The sequence below is a fragment of the Mustela erminea genome, chromosome 9 (genome assembly GCF_009829155.1).
Source record: "Mustela erminea isolate mMusErm1 chromosome 9, mMusErm1.Pri, whole genome shotgun sequence".
NCBI lineage: Eukaryota > Metazoa > Chordata > Mammalia > Carnivora > Mustelidae > Mustela > Mustela erminea.
The window spans coordinates 108,449,180-108,463,407 of NC_045622.1; the positions used below are offsets into that span (position 1 = coordinate 108,449,180).

General features: G+C 51.2%; 2 protein-coding genes across 4 annotated transcripts in view; one reads left to right on the plus strand and one right to left on the minus strand.

Annotated features, from left to right (window-relative positions):
• Nucleotides 1-8,746, minus strand: part of SPTBN2 (spectrin beta, non-erythrocytic 2) — a 37,708-nt gene extending 28,962 nt beyond the window's left edge. Inside the window, exons 1-2 of one of the 3 annotated variants that reach the window (XM_032357558.1) lie at nt 7,449-7,464; nt 1,397-1,575 (exon numbers count right to left, since the gene is read on the minus strand). In XM_032357558.1, coding sequence (XP_032213449.1) covers nt 1,397-1,553 — 157 coding nt within the window. In that variant the 5' untranslated portion in view covers nt 1,554-1,575; nt 7,449-7,464. Of the gene's footprint in view, nt 1-1,396; nt 1,576-7,448; nt 7,465-7,647; nt 7,776-8,327 lie in introns of those variants that run through there. The other 2 variants (XM_032357561.1, XM_032357560.1) reach the window with 2 other exon arrangements.
• Nucleotides 5,734-14,228, plus strand: part of C9H11orf80 (chromosome 9 C11orf80 homolog) — a 115,118-nt gene continuing 106,623 nt past the window's right edge. Inside the window, exon 1 of the mRNA XM_032357577.1 lies at nt 5,734-6,814. Within this exon, the coding sequence (XP_032213468.1) occupies nt 6,509-6,814 (306 nt within the window). The 5' untranslated portion in view covers nt 5,734-6,508. The remainder of the gene's footprint in view (nt 6,815-14,228) is intronic.

Consider the following 14,228-nt stretch of genomic DNA (forward strand, 5'->3'; position numbering starts at 1 on the left):
GGCCGTGCTAGGTGAAGCCCACACAGGAGAGCCCGGTTTGGTGGTGGAGAAATGACAGCTCAAAGTGGCATGTGTCACTTGGGCTACAAACATGGGGACAGTCCTGGGTGGCATGTGGCATGTGCACAGACATCATGACCCCAAAACCGGGGTACCAGGGAAACTTCTCCTCAAAGAGGTGACATTGTCCACAACCCACTGTTCTGTCTTCTCTTGTCTACAGAAACACTGAAATGAGTATTTCACAAGCCAGCCCGAGACTCAACCAGAAGGGCAGAGACGTCGGGGAGAAAATACACGATAGGGCTTCCCAGACCTAAGGCCACCACGCAAGGGTCCTGGGATGCTGTGCTGCCGGAGAGGAATTACCTGGAGAGCTTTTTAAAAAATCCTCATTTCTGGACCATATATGGGTCCAACGATCCTAATTCAGTGCATCTAGGAGGGGGCTTCGGGATGTGTATTTGTAAAACTGTCCCTGGGTGAGCCTATAAAAAGTGCTGCCCGGTTTGGGAACCACCCCCTCAGTGTCTCCCTTCTCCCAGGAGGCCACCACCCACTCATGCTGGGGACTCTGCCTGCGATGGCGGGGCGTGGCTGTGGCTTCCTCCCAGGGCATGGGGCTGGGAGGCCAGCAGGTCGGTGGAGGAGATGAGGGTGGGCCGGAGGAGGGAAGCCAGACGGGGTGGGTGGCCTTAGGGTGTGTGGGTGACTCAGCCCCACGCCAGCCAGCCGCTGACGGTGTCAGGTGGCAGCTGCACTCTTGTTGCCATGACAACTCCTCCCGGAACGCAGGGAGGCCCGTCAGACGGGTTTGTTTGTGCTCAGCGGAGCTGAGGGAAGAGCCCAGGCCGTAGGGGAGGGCCGAGGAAGAGGCGGGTTGAGAACAAACCCGGGAGAATGGGCGGCTGCAGAAACCGGCGGCGGGTGGAGGGAACCTGCTTCAGGGAACAGGTAGACGAAATAATGGGAGGAACAGGAGGCAGGTGGAAGGAACAGGTGGGGAAGGAAGGGGGAGGGTCATGGACTGGGAGAGATAACAGGTGTGACAGGTGACAGGGAAAACCAAGGAAGGCCCAACGAGGGGATGAAAGGTTAAGGGACAGATGGGTGGAGATGGCAGGACTAAATGCCACAGAGTTAAAGACCATGACTCAGGGGCACAGGGGAACAGAGCTGAGTCCTATGCTTGGGGAAGGGAAGATGGGGAACATTTTGGGCTGTATGAAGTTTGTTCTTGGAACTGCAGTTGGGGACCAGGGGCTTGACGGGGTAATCTGGATCAGCTGGCAGCTTAGAAAGAAAGTTGGTCTTCCTGTGACATTAGAGGACTCTCCCTGACTAGTTTCTCTCCCCAGCCTCCTCAGCATCTCCCCTGGCCCTCCCCTGAGCTCACCTGCCAGGGCCTTAATGCGGGACCTCTCAAAGAGGCGGGCTGAGCTGCTGTCGTTGTCCCAGTCCGAGTCGGGCAGGTCCCAGCGGTTGTTGATGTCGCTGTACTGGCCCTGGATCTCCAAGCTGTCGAAGTCTGTGGGTGACAGGGTGCTGCTCATGGTGGTAGGTGGCCGCCTGCTCCTGCAAGGGGGAACGTGGCTGGTGAGGGGCATCTCAGGACCGCTGCGCCCACCACTCACCATGTCCTTCTCTCCTCTTGCCCTAGATCTGCTCCACTCTCCTGAGGGCCAAAGGCTGTGGTTGGTTTCTCTTGTCAATGGAGATCAGCCCCTAGTGGGAGAGGGGAAGCCACAGTGGGGAAGCAGAGGGACAGGAACCCAAGAGATGAACACGGAGGGGGACAGGAAGGCAAGAGTGTCTCAGAGTGCTGTGGCAGAGAAAACAGGCTCCAGGGAGGGACAGGGGGCGAAGCTGGAGACTGAAAATGACGATGGCTAACAGCATGGCTCGGGAGGGCAGTGCACAAACCAGGGTAGCACAGGAAGCAGACGTAGGACCCCAGTCTAAACTGGAGTTCTTCCATTTCGTGGTTCCACAAACTGCTCGGAGCTCCCACTCCACATAAGACGACCTCTTATACCCAGTACGTGATCTGAGATGAAAAGACCCTAATCCTGCTCTCCAGCTGAGATGGATTTAGAATACACCAGGAAGCCTGTGATGCACTCTTAGGTAAGTAGAGACAAAGTGCCCGGGAGTTCAGAGGAGGACACGGTATGGTTCTCTCCCCCTTTGTTTCCTTTTGTTTGCTACAGGGAATACCTGACAGGTGCTAGGTAAATGTCAGCTGTGAGACGTGGCCCTGCTATGTACATGTGTCACCTCACCACAACCCTTACGGGGCAAGGGTTCATGGTCATCCCCACTCATAGAGGAAGCTGCACGGTGAAAGTTAAGTCATGGTTCAAGGTCACACAGCTGGAAGGAGCAGAGCTGGGTTTCAGAGAGAGGTTCTTTCTGACTTTGGGGAACAAGCTCCCAATCATAACACCTACATGTTCCTCGAGCATCCTGGAGCCCTTCGGAGCTCCCTGGGAAGCATCAGCAGCTGGGGCTCCCTTCAAGGGCCCAGGCTAGGGAAATTAGGACCACATATGCTTGCCAGCACTACTCATGGGTCTACGTTATGCAAACTCTGTCCTTCTCAAAACGAACAAAGGAGATTCAGCTTAGCTGCTCGGGATTTAAAAAAACCCTCTACTGTCCAGTTTCTTGTATATTTCAGCATTCAGCAGCCGTTCAAGGGAATGGAGGGGGCTGGGTCTGCAACTTCATTAGAACCCCAAGTCTGCATTTCTCATTTTCCTAGTACTTTTCAAACACGAAGACATTTTAACCCTTAACACCACTTCCTAGGGTGAAGGCTATGATATTGGCAGTCTCTGGTTTCGGGAGGGTGGACAGGAGGACCTCGTGTGTAGTTTGGGGGAAAGGAGAAGGGATGGGTGGTGAGTTGTGGGTGGGTAGGGAGGTGTGTTCCCCTGGGCACGCAAAAGCAGAACTTGGCTTCTGTCATTAACTGGTTCCATGAAGCTGAACCTGACCCTGACCCACAGGAAGCCAGGACTGTCTGCCCCTCCCCTTTCTCTCAAAGAGAAATCAGGCACAAGGATTTCCCTGGGAGTAGCATTAATGAGGTGTGAGGGAGCTAAGGTCTAAGGCTCCTAGACTGGGTTTTGCATTCCCTGTAATAGGGAAAAGAGCTTAATTTCCACTAGCTGGGACACCTTGCTCCTTTAAAATTCATCATTTCTCTTAATACCCAACAGATTCTTTGAATTTGCTCTGTAAATATTTATATAAAAATAAATTCTAGGGCAGAATTGAGTCACCCTGAGCAAAGAGTGCTGTGGGCAAGGTGTGACCTGAACTAGAGTCACCTAATGCTGGCAGGCACTGAACAGGGAAGGAGCTTAAGCCCCGAACTGGTACCAATTCCATTTTTCTCAGCCATTCAGGTCCAGGCTTCCTTGCCAGTAGCCATGCTCACACTTAGCTCTGGGATTGACATTTCCAGCACTCACATGCTCTCTACATAGACCTCCCCACAAAAGTCCTACACACATACAATGCCCTTCAGCCTTCTGTTTCCATAACCCTTTTTCCTTTTATCAAGAGTCACAGAACCTACTAAAGCCAGCCCCCAGGCCTATGGCCAATAAACTGTTTAAAAAGGACTAATTTGGGGGGTACTTGGCTGGCTCATTCAGAAGAGCATGTGACTCTTGATCTCGGGGTCATGAGTTCGAGCCCCACGTTGGGTATAGAGATTACTTAAACAAATAAAACTAAAAGATAACAAAAACAAACAAACAAAATACACAACTGAGTTTGGATTCCTTTAGGTGGGCCTGGCACTTTCCAGTTCTCTACAGACCCCACCATTCCCTCTGTCCTTCCCAGCCATGTCACATATATATTTTTTTTAGATTTTATTTATTTATTTGATGACAGAGATCACAAGTAGGCAGAGAGGCAGGCAGAGAGAGAGGAGGAAGCAGGCTCCCTGCTAAGCAGAGGGCCTGATATGGGGCTCGATCCCAGGGCCCTGGGATCATGACCTGAGCTGAAGGCAGAGGTTTTAACCCACTAAGTCACCCAGGCACCCCGATGTCACATATTTTTGTCACCTCTGGGGCCCCGAAGACCTCGAGATTCTTAAATCTTCCTTTATATCTCAGTACTACCAAAGAGCAGACCCTTAAAGAGATAGACTGACTCTGTCTCCAAACCACTGTGTGTCCTTGGGGCCCCATAACCTGCACAAAACTTAAACATGTATTACTCTGGATTCCTTTTGGTGATCCAACCTGGTCCTCCCGTAGTGGGACCCAGGCGTGGGATCCAGACCTCCCAGTGAGGTCTGGCTGTTAGAGCCTCTCCATGGAATCCTATCATTTTGCAGAGAAAGTATGGATTTGGAAACTCCCCTCCTCCCAAAGAAAAATTCAGCCACTTAAATGCTCCTTTGGCCAAGTCAAATTTTGACACACATGCTTTGTGTCCTGAGTTCCCAGGGATGCCGTCAGATAGATAAGAACCAGGATGGCACCGGTGTCCTTCGATTACGGATCTCTCTAGGGCCACATGTTGGGATTCCAAGGAGTTGGTTCCCACGGATTTGCATGTGAATGGTGCTCTCTGGTGTTGTTCAGTGCTATTGCCTCTGAGGTTTGGCTGACAAGCATTTGCGCTCTGCAGTCCCTGGCCTTTGGGACAATACTTGGTGTTCTCTGTCCCCTGCTGCCATCTCCAGATTCCTACAGTTCTCTACGGAGTTTCTTTACATAGATCCTGCTCTGAGTTCTTTCATTGAGTACATCACTCCTCACCTAGGATCTGGGTCTCCATACTCACATCTGCTTAGTCTGCTTGTCCACCAGACTCATGACCCCAGTGTGTCTGTATGCTGGAGAATCCTCATTCTCCCCATGGATTCCCAAACTCCGGCAACAGGACGGCACGGCAGCTAATCCAGATTACAGTTCCACCGGCACCTTATTCTTAGCCACTGACCTCGAGGCCAGGCCCAAGTAGCTTACATTGTTCATGCTAGAATAAAGCCAACTCCCACCAGCTGCAAGCCTGGGGGTCCTGCTGGATTCTCCACTGGCTGCTGCTGGATTCAGCCGCGGGCGGATCCTCAAGGGCAGCTGTCCCACTTCCCCTTTCCGCCCCTTTCAGCTGGCATGCAGGCTCGAAATCCTATCCCCTGGCTATATAGCCTGTCTTGTACCCTAATTCCTCCTCTGGCCACATATTGCTCCTGATTAAGTCTTTGCCTCCCTCAGAGACAGTTGATGGTTCTCTCCTCTGAGATCCCACAGCACATGGGAGAGAAGCTATTACTGCCCCCGTCACATTGTATTACCCTTGCTTGTTTATGAGCCTCTCTGCGTGCTCCATTTTTAACCCATGGAGGCAAGGGCTGCGTCTTACTCATGTTTGTCTTTTCCAAGCCTGGTACAAGAGGCATTCAGGAAAGAAATAGTGAATGACTCGACCGTAACTCTTTTTTCTTCCTTCTTTCTTTCTTTCTTTTTTTTTTTGCCAGCCAATTAATGTCTTTCTTAGAGCTGGAGAAAGACACAAGGAAAGAATAAAAATGGGAATGGAGGAGACCCTCTGTCGAAGTATGCTCAGGGTTAAACTCTATAGTTCAGGATGAGGGATTCTCCAACTTGCATGAATTACAATGACCTGGAGGCTATTAAAACACAGACCACTGGGCCCTGACCCCCTTGTCCCCTTCCTCCCTTACCCCCACCACAAGGTTTCTGATTCAGTAGATCTGGGGTGAGGCCCAGGAGCCTGCTTTTCCTCCTTGTTCCCAGAGGACACTAAAGACCTGATTTGAGGGTACCGTTGTCCAAAGATGAGGAGCGATAGAATTGGCTAGGGGAGCTATGAGGACCGAAGAGACACCAAGTTTCAGGGGTGAGGGTGATCCGAGGTTAACTTCTGGGTGGGTTCAGGCTCTATCCAATGCTAAACTCAAAATGTAACTTCTCTGAGAAACTTCAAGACCCACAAAGAACCAGAAGCGTCAGGCGATGAGAGAGGAAATGAAGACAGAGTGAACTCTGGATCTAATGAAACAAATAGAGCGGAGGCCCTGACACAGGCGAATCACAGATGTGCGGAAGAAGGGCGAGATGGCTGGAGATGCTATGGGGGGGGGGGGGGGAGTAGAGTTGACCAAATGACAGCAGGGTGAGTAACAGATGAGAAGAAATGGGGACCTTGGCCAAATAAAAATCTTAGACTCAAAGTCTGAGTGGACCGGCAGAGACATAAAAGGAAAAAGGGATTACAAATAAACTCAGGGCTCCTAGGAGGGCCAAAGAAAACGCACTCAGGGCAATCAGAGACCCTTGCAGAAAAAAACATCCTAACCCATTTCCCTCAAGGCTGTATTCCTGGTGAAACGCAGGGACTCTCCTCCACGGAACTTAAGGACCAGGCTGAAGAGTGGCACTGAATTGTTGTTTGATCCTCTCTGGAATCCTCCACTCAAGGCAGAATTATTCAGACTAATTTTCACTCCCTTGCTATGCCCCTCCCCCAAGCCTGCACCGGCTGGGTTACATCAGTTTCTCCAAGGGACAAATCTAAGATCCATAATAACTTTTTCCTCTCTAAACCTTTCCTCTTCCGAATTGACCAAGAGCTTGGTCCAGCACCCGACGCATATTTGGAACTCACTCTGCCCCTTTCACCTTCAAGGAAAACTGGTTCGTGGATACCCTGCCTGTGCCTGCCTGAACCGACCGGCTCGCCAGCGCTGGAACCGTGGCGGCGGCTCGAGGGAGAGGAGGAGGGCGGCGGAGAAGCAACCCGCGGAGACAACATGCAGCAGGTTAGGAAAGGGACAAGCCCGCGGCGCAGCCGAGCATGCAACGCCACGGGGTCAGTGGGGTGAAGTCGTCCCGCGCCAGAGTGGACTGTAAATGCCCACCGTGGTGCTGGAGTTGGAACACCCCAGCGCGGAGGCCTTGCGGGGTAGTTGTGTGCGTGGCGGACTCTAAGGCGTCCGGATGTCCCGGCCACAGAAACACCTTCCGCCGCTCCTTCCCCACCCGCCGAAGGGGGCTGCATGCTCCCTCTGCCAGCGTTCTGGTCCCCACGGCCAGCCGTGTCCCCTCTCACACACAGTCAGGAAGCATAAAGGGGCGCATGGGGCTAGCTACCAAAGAGGCTTAGGAGGAGCCCCCCCGGCTCCCGAGGGAAGCCCCCAGCAAGCTCCGGAGAGGGAGCCGGGCGTCCGCACACGCCGGGCACAGACGACGGCAGAGCGTGTCCGCAGCACCTGAATCAGCGCCGGCGGTCGGCGGAGGAGCGGCGGCCACCGGCACAGCCGGCGCTGTCACACACGCTCCGAGCACAGCCGGCCCGAGCCCTCAACGCGTTTGTCAGCCGCAACTCTTGCAAGACTCTTCGCTCCGCTCCGGAAAGGCCCGCGTTCCCCACGCCTCGACCCTCACCCCCGGTACCTGGGTGGCTGGCACATGACTCTCCATCCTGTCCCCCGGACCGGGCGGGAGCGAGGGCCAGGCGCCGCATCCTCCCTCCTCGGCTCCCGCGGCCGGCCCCGAGCCCCGACCCCGACCCCAACCCCGCCGCCCGCACGCGGCCGCACAAAGCGCGCCGCCCCGCCGCCGGGACAAAGCGGGCCCGGGCGCCGGCACCTACCTCGGTGCGGAGCGCCGGCCGGCCAGGCGGGAGTGCGGCGGACGGGGGCGCACCGGTCGTCGCCGCGCCCGCAGCCCCGCCGCGAGGGGCGGTTGCGGGCGGCGGCGGCGGGTGGCCGGGCGGCGGCGGCGGGGCGCACGGCGAGCGGCGGCGGGCGCTGTCACGGGGCGCGAGCGGCGCGGGGGGCGCGCGGGGCCGGCGGCGGCGGGGCGCGTGGCGGCGCGCGGGCGCGAGCGGCGGGACTGCGGCGCCGCGGAAGGAGGACAATAGCCTCCCCCCTGCCGCAGGCCGCCGGCTCCCGCGGGAGGCCCGGGACCATCTGGAGCCGGCGGCCCCGCGGGGCTCGGGGCGGGGCCCGAATCACCCCCTCCCCGCCCGGCGCCATGGTAACCGCGGCCCCTCTCGGTTCTCGGCACAGCTCCCCGGCCCCGGGGTCGCTGACCTTCCCCGGGGCGACCATGGCGGCCGCTCTGCGGCCGGCTCCCGACCCCCGCCACCTTCCGTGTGGGTGCTCCCCATAATGCCGCCTTCCGGTCAACCCTGGGCCATCTGGGTACCCCCCACAGCTGGCGGGGCTCGGGCTCGGGCTCCGCAGTTTGAGGACCCCCACCTTTGTCCCTACTCCTTCTTTCCTCCAAAACCTGTATCCCCGAGACACGCAATCCTTACACGGCACTCACCGCCCGGAAGGTTTCCCCAAATTCAGCCTCCGTTTTCCTTTTCAAATTCTCTCCGGGCACCTCCAGTTCATCTCCCTTTAAGCAAGCCTCTCCTCCATCCCCTCTCCCGAGCATCCTCCTTCAGGCAGGTAGGCCGGCTCTCCTTCCCAAAGCGTCTCCATGGTCTCCGTGGTGGAGATTTCGCCTGCTTGCAGATCAGATTCTCGGAACCGTCATCCCCGCAGCTTCTCTCCGCTCCTTCTCAGCTCTTCTCATTTATCAACCAGGAGAATTCCGGCCTACTCACTGTCTTAAAAGGGAGTGGGGGTGGGGATGGACATTTCTAGGCCTGGCACAGCTGGGTTTCTCCTTGGTTTAGTAGCATCTGAGTGGTCGAAGGTCTTAGGTCGTTAAGCAATGTAAACTGCTATCTATCTGCTTGAGAGAGAAAAGAATTATGCCCAAGTAATAATAAAGTTATAAAGTGCCAGTTGGGTATTAAAAGTGCATTATCCCATGTGACCCCCACCCCCACCCCCTACCAACTCCTCACTCCAGCTCTAAGAGGTAGGTACTGTTCTTCCAGACTAGGAGACTAAACTGGGAGATGAACTAGTAATAATAGATAGGGTTTTGTACAGAGCAATCAGAATTTAACCATTAGATTATTCTGTCCCTGAGGATGTGGGCCTGTTTCCACAGGGGAAATGCCTGAAATGGCCAAGTAAGGGCAACGTGAAGAATGGGCTTGGCATGAATTATTGGGTTTAAGGATTTATTTATTTACGGGTAACGGAGTTGTAGGATTTTGCTCCTTTCTGAAAAGGTACACTTAGTGAAACAGACCTGTAAGTGACTGCAGTAGTTTACAGTTATGATTTTGGCAAGGTGAAATTATTTGTTTTAAACTTATTTGAAAATATTTTCAAGGAAAAAAAAAAAAAAAGCCCTGCTACCAATCCGCTCTGGTTGTATCATCTCTCACCTACCTGGCCTTGGTTTTCCTAGACTATAAAATGGGTCGGGAGGCGTATCAGGGAGTTGTACTAAAAGATGACCCTGAAGCTCTCTTCTCGCTCTGATAGTCTGATTCCACCACTCAGCTGGAACAGTGATTCCACCACCGAACTGAAACTGGGATGTGCCTCACCAGTAGCCACAATTGCTATTTATTACTTTTTTTTATTTAAAGATTTCTATTTATTTATTTGACAGAAATTGCAAGTAGGCAGAGAGGCAGTCAGATGTGGGGGCAGGATCCCCACTGAGCAGAGAGCCTGACACGGGGTTTGGGGTTCGATCCCAGGACTCTGAGATCATGTGAGCCAAAGGCAGAGGCTCAACCCACTGAGCTACCCAGGCGCCCCTATTACTTGTTTTTTAATAGTCACTGAAATCAAAGAAGTAAGGGCATAAGCTGCAACCGTTCCCAAGGATACATGAGAGTTCAGGGGGCAAGGGGCCAATGAGGTGTTTTTGGTCATCAAGGAGACTTGGTCAGGGATATTAAAGCTGTTGGGATGAGAATCAGCTGATCTGCCAACGGAGCCAGGACACCTGCTATGCTGGTATGGGAACCAAGGGTCTGAAAAAAGCTATTGGATTGTGACCCAGTTAGAAGACAAGGATATTAGGTCTTATGGGCAACATACTAATAAGATCTTTTCTATAGTATTTCCCATTTTTAGCATTTCATAGTCCTTTGAAAAGCCTTGTAGGGTAAACATTATCATTCAGCAAACTGATGTTCAGATGCCTAAGTGAATGCCCAAGTTCAGAGTTAGTTCATGGTGGAGACGTCAGGTCTTCTGATCCCTAATACGTTCTTTCCCTTCTGCTAGAGAGAGTATAACAGAGTGGTTAAAGGCATCAATTTTGGAGTCAGACTCTTTGGGTTTAAAAGTGGTTTTGCCACCTACTTGCTATTGACCTCAAACAAATTACTTAAACTCTCTGGGATTCAGTCTCCTTACCTGAAAAATGGTATCAAAAGGTGGGGATCAGATAAGTTATTGCAGATAAACAAGAACAGCTCCTGGCACACAGTAAGCCCTCAACCAGCGTCAGCCGTTACTATTTTACCATGTTATTCTTTTACCATACTATTTCCCAGATTGGGGAGGAAGCAGGCTCAAAAAAGGGAACACTGAGATCGCTAGTTTCAGTTGCTTTGGAAACTTGTTATTTTGCTCTGTAGTGCATCAGCATAGTCAATGATGAAGGAAAAAAAGTCAGCTTCCTTTTTAGGTGAGTTGCAAAAGTGAATGGAATGAAATCAACCAACTGTGCTGAGCTTCTCTGAGAATCCAGATTTGCTACTTAAGTTACCAAGATTCATGGAAAGGTCTGGTAACACTTCCTGCCACCAGGCAGACCTAGCCGAATGTTCATCTTTCATTCCTGTATCATGGAAAAGGTGTCTCTTCTGTCTGAGACTGATTCTTCTGGCTTCTGCACAAAGTGCCATTCCCTCCTGCAGTCTCATGGCATCTAGTCATTCTGGTGAGTTCCCTCTCTTTGGGCTTCTTCCCATCAGCATGTGAACACGCTCAAGTTTTAACAAGTGAGAGATCCTGAGCCTCCTCCAAGTCTTTCCCTTACTCTTTATGACCACGATCTTCTTGGGTGATTTGAATGCATTGGCTCCACTACCTTGCCTCGCCTTTAACCGAACATTCACTTAAAAACAATTTGGCTTGGAGCACCTGGGTGTCTCAGTGGGTTAAAGCCTCTGCCTTCGGCTCAGGTCCTGATCCTGGGATCCCGGAGCCTGCTTCCCCCTCCTCCCCTGCCTGCCTCTCTGCCTACTTGTGATCTCTGTCTGTCAAATAAATAAATGAAATCTTAAAAAAAAATTTGGCTTAGGGGCGCTTGGGTGGCATAGTCGGTTGAGGGTCCAACTCTTGGTTTCCACTCAGGTCATGATCTTCGGGTCCTGGGATCGAGCCCCGTTTCAGGCTCCACACTCCAGAGTCTGCTTGAGATTTTCTCTCTCCCTCTGCCCTTCCCTCTCATGTGCTCTGTCTCAAATAAAGAAATAGATCTTAAACAGACAAACAAAAAAACTGCCTAGCTTATGTGTCAGGCACTGTGCTGGGTTCGGGGGGATCTAATGATGAGTAACATGGACAGTCTCTATCTTCTTGGAGCTTATATTCTGGGAGGGTTGACAGACATTAATAAAATAACCCCCTGAGATATATAATCACAAAGTATAATGAATGAAAGTTTCAGGATGCTAGGTGAGAGTCTAACAAAGAGTCATAATCTGGTTGGGGGGAGTGTGAAGGGAGACCTCCCCCAGATCATTTGAGCTGAGATTTGAAATAAGAGAAGTGTTAACTAGGCTGAGAATGGGGAAAATTGTAATGGTAACTAACTCTAATTGGGGACTGCATTTTTAACGCTTTACGCACGTAATTTCATTTCATTCTTATAAAAACCCTGACAGGTAAGTATTAACCTCATTTCACAGAAGAAAAAACGGAAGCATAGAGAGATGAAGTGTCTTGCCCAGGGTCAGTTAGCCAGGCTGGGGTAAAGCTAGGATTTTTAACCCGGACGTCTGACACTTGAACCATGTTCTTAGCTACAGAGACACAGAGCATGTGAATGCCAAACCCGAAGCAGCAAGATGTGTGGTACGTGTAGTAAATGGAGAGAAGGACAGTGGGAGGAAAAACAAGGGCAAGAGGAATGTGTTGTAAATCTGGGCTGGGAAAATCTGCAAGGACTACAACATGCAGGACTTTCCAGGTCATTTAAAGAATTTCGGTTCTCACCTTTGGAGCCTGCGGGAACTATTGGAGGATTTGAAGCAAAGAAGTGATCAACTATGTATTTTAAAAAGATGACTCCACCTGCTGGGTGGGGAATGGAGGGGTGCGCCCGTTGACGTGAAAAACCAGTGAGGAGGCTACCACTGGGATTTAGATGGGAGAGAAGATGGTAGCTTGAATATGAATGCTGGCAGTGGAGATAGAGGAACACATAGGTAGGAAGAACTGACAAGAGCTGATGATGGCTTAGACACAGGGTGGGGAGAGAGTTGTCATGGATAGATCGATCGTGCAGCTGGAAGACTGGAGGTACCATTGACTAAGATGAAGCACACTGGGAGACGACCAGGTTTGGGTGGGGGGAGTGTCTTGGAACTTGCTGGGTTTGAGATATCTTTGAACTAATCAAGTGGACATTCTAAGTAGTCAGTGGTATCTGGGTGTGCAGCTCAAAGGGGGCCCTGGACTTATGATAAACATCTGGAAGACACCAGTGCAGGGCCAGATGGTGAGTGAAGGAGATGGACGGACACTGATGCAATTGGTTTAGTCCAACGCAGTATAACTTCTATTCCTCCGCAGCTGCTTTCAACAAAGTCATCATTAGTCCTCTTGCTAAATCCAGTGTTAATTTCCAGTTACTGTTCCTCTTGGCAGTGGTTGACTTCAATTATGTCTGCTTCTTGAAATTTTCTTCCTTTGGTTTAGGGTTGCCACACTCCTGAATTTCCTTCAATTCCTGTGGTCCCTCCTTTGTTCCTTTTGTGAGTTCCTTTCCGCTTGTCACTTAATTGTGTTGTTGCCATTGGTGGTTGTGGTTCACTCTAGGCCCTTTCTTCATTCTGTGCATTCTTCGTGGGCCCCCCTATCTACCACTCTGCAGCCAGAGCATCTTTTTAATACAAAATTCTGACAGATTACTCCTCTGCTGAAACTCCTTCGGTGGCTTCGCAGTGCCTTTGGGATAAAGTCCAGAGTTCTTTTTTTTTTTAGATTTTATTTATTTATTTGACAGACAGAGATCACAAGTAGGCAGAGAGACACGCAGAGAGAGAGGAGGAAGCAGACTCCCTGCTGATCAGAGAGCCCGATGTGGCTTGATCCCAGGACCCTGGGATGACGACCTGAGCCAAAGGCAGAGCCCTTAATCCACTGAGCCACCCAGGAGCCCCAAAGTCCAGAGCTCTTAACAGAGTTGACACACACTGCTTACTTCTCCAGCCTCATTGCTCACCACTCCTCACTTGATATCCTATGTCCTCTAGACATAAAGAATCTGTTTGGGTTTTTCCATTGTTTGTGGGATTTTGAACACAGTATTCCCTTTGGAAACTCTTCCTTTTCCATTCACCTAGATTTTACTCATCTTTACATCTAAATTTAGGTGTCACTTCTGGACTCTAAGTCTGGGACAGGGGCCTTCTGACAGCACTCCCTGTGACTGGCACGTCCACTGTGCTCCCTCTTAGATGGTAAACTCTGGGAGAGAAGGGAGCACATCCATGTCTTGGTTGTGTCCCCAGTAGAGCAGACATGTAAATATCTGTGCAATATATTGACGAATGACATAAAAGACTTCGGGAGAGAAGGGGATTCCTTGTTGTAAAATGATAAAACTAGATGTTTTCATATCAAACAATGCATTTTCTGTTTCCTGTTTCTTTAACCTTGACTCTATCTCCATCATTAAGCTGGAGCAAGTGCTTTTTAGAAGCAGTATCTTCTACATAGGGATGATATAGAAAGATCAGGGTCAAAGGCTTGGGCTTTTGAATCCTTAACTAGACCTTTTAAAATTGATCATAGAGGGGATGTCCCTCAAGGGGGAGGGATAGAGCGAGAGGGTGAAGCAGGCTTCCCACCGAGCAGGAAGTCCGATGTGGGCCTCAGTCCCAGGACCCTGGGATCATGACCTGAGCCTAAAGCAGATGCTTAACTGAGTAAGCCACCTAGGTGCCCCTAGAGGGATTTTTTTTTTTTCCCCTTCAGAAGTTTCTCTTTAAATATCAAGAGACAGAATGTGACAAACCTAAAGCTTAGAATTTATACCATTATCTGGTGAAATGAGCAGGACATGTGGGTTTCCTCTACACAGAAATACAACCCTTTCTGAGTCTAGAGCAGAACTGGAAAAGACTAGAAA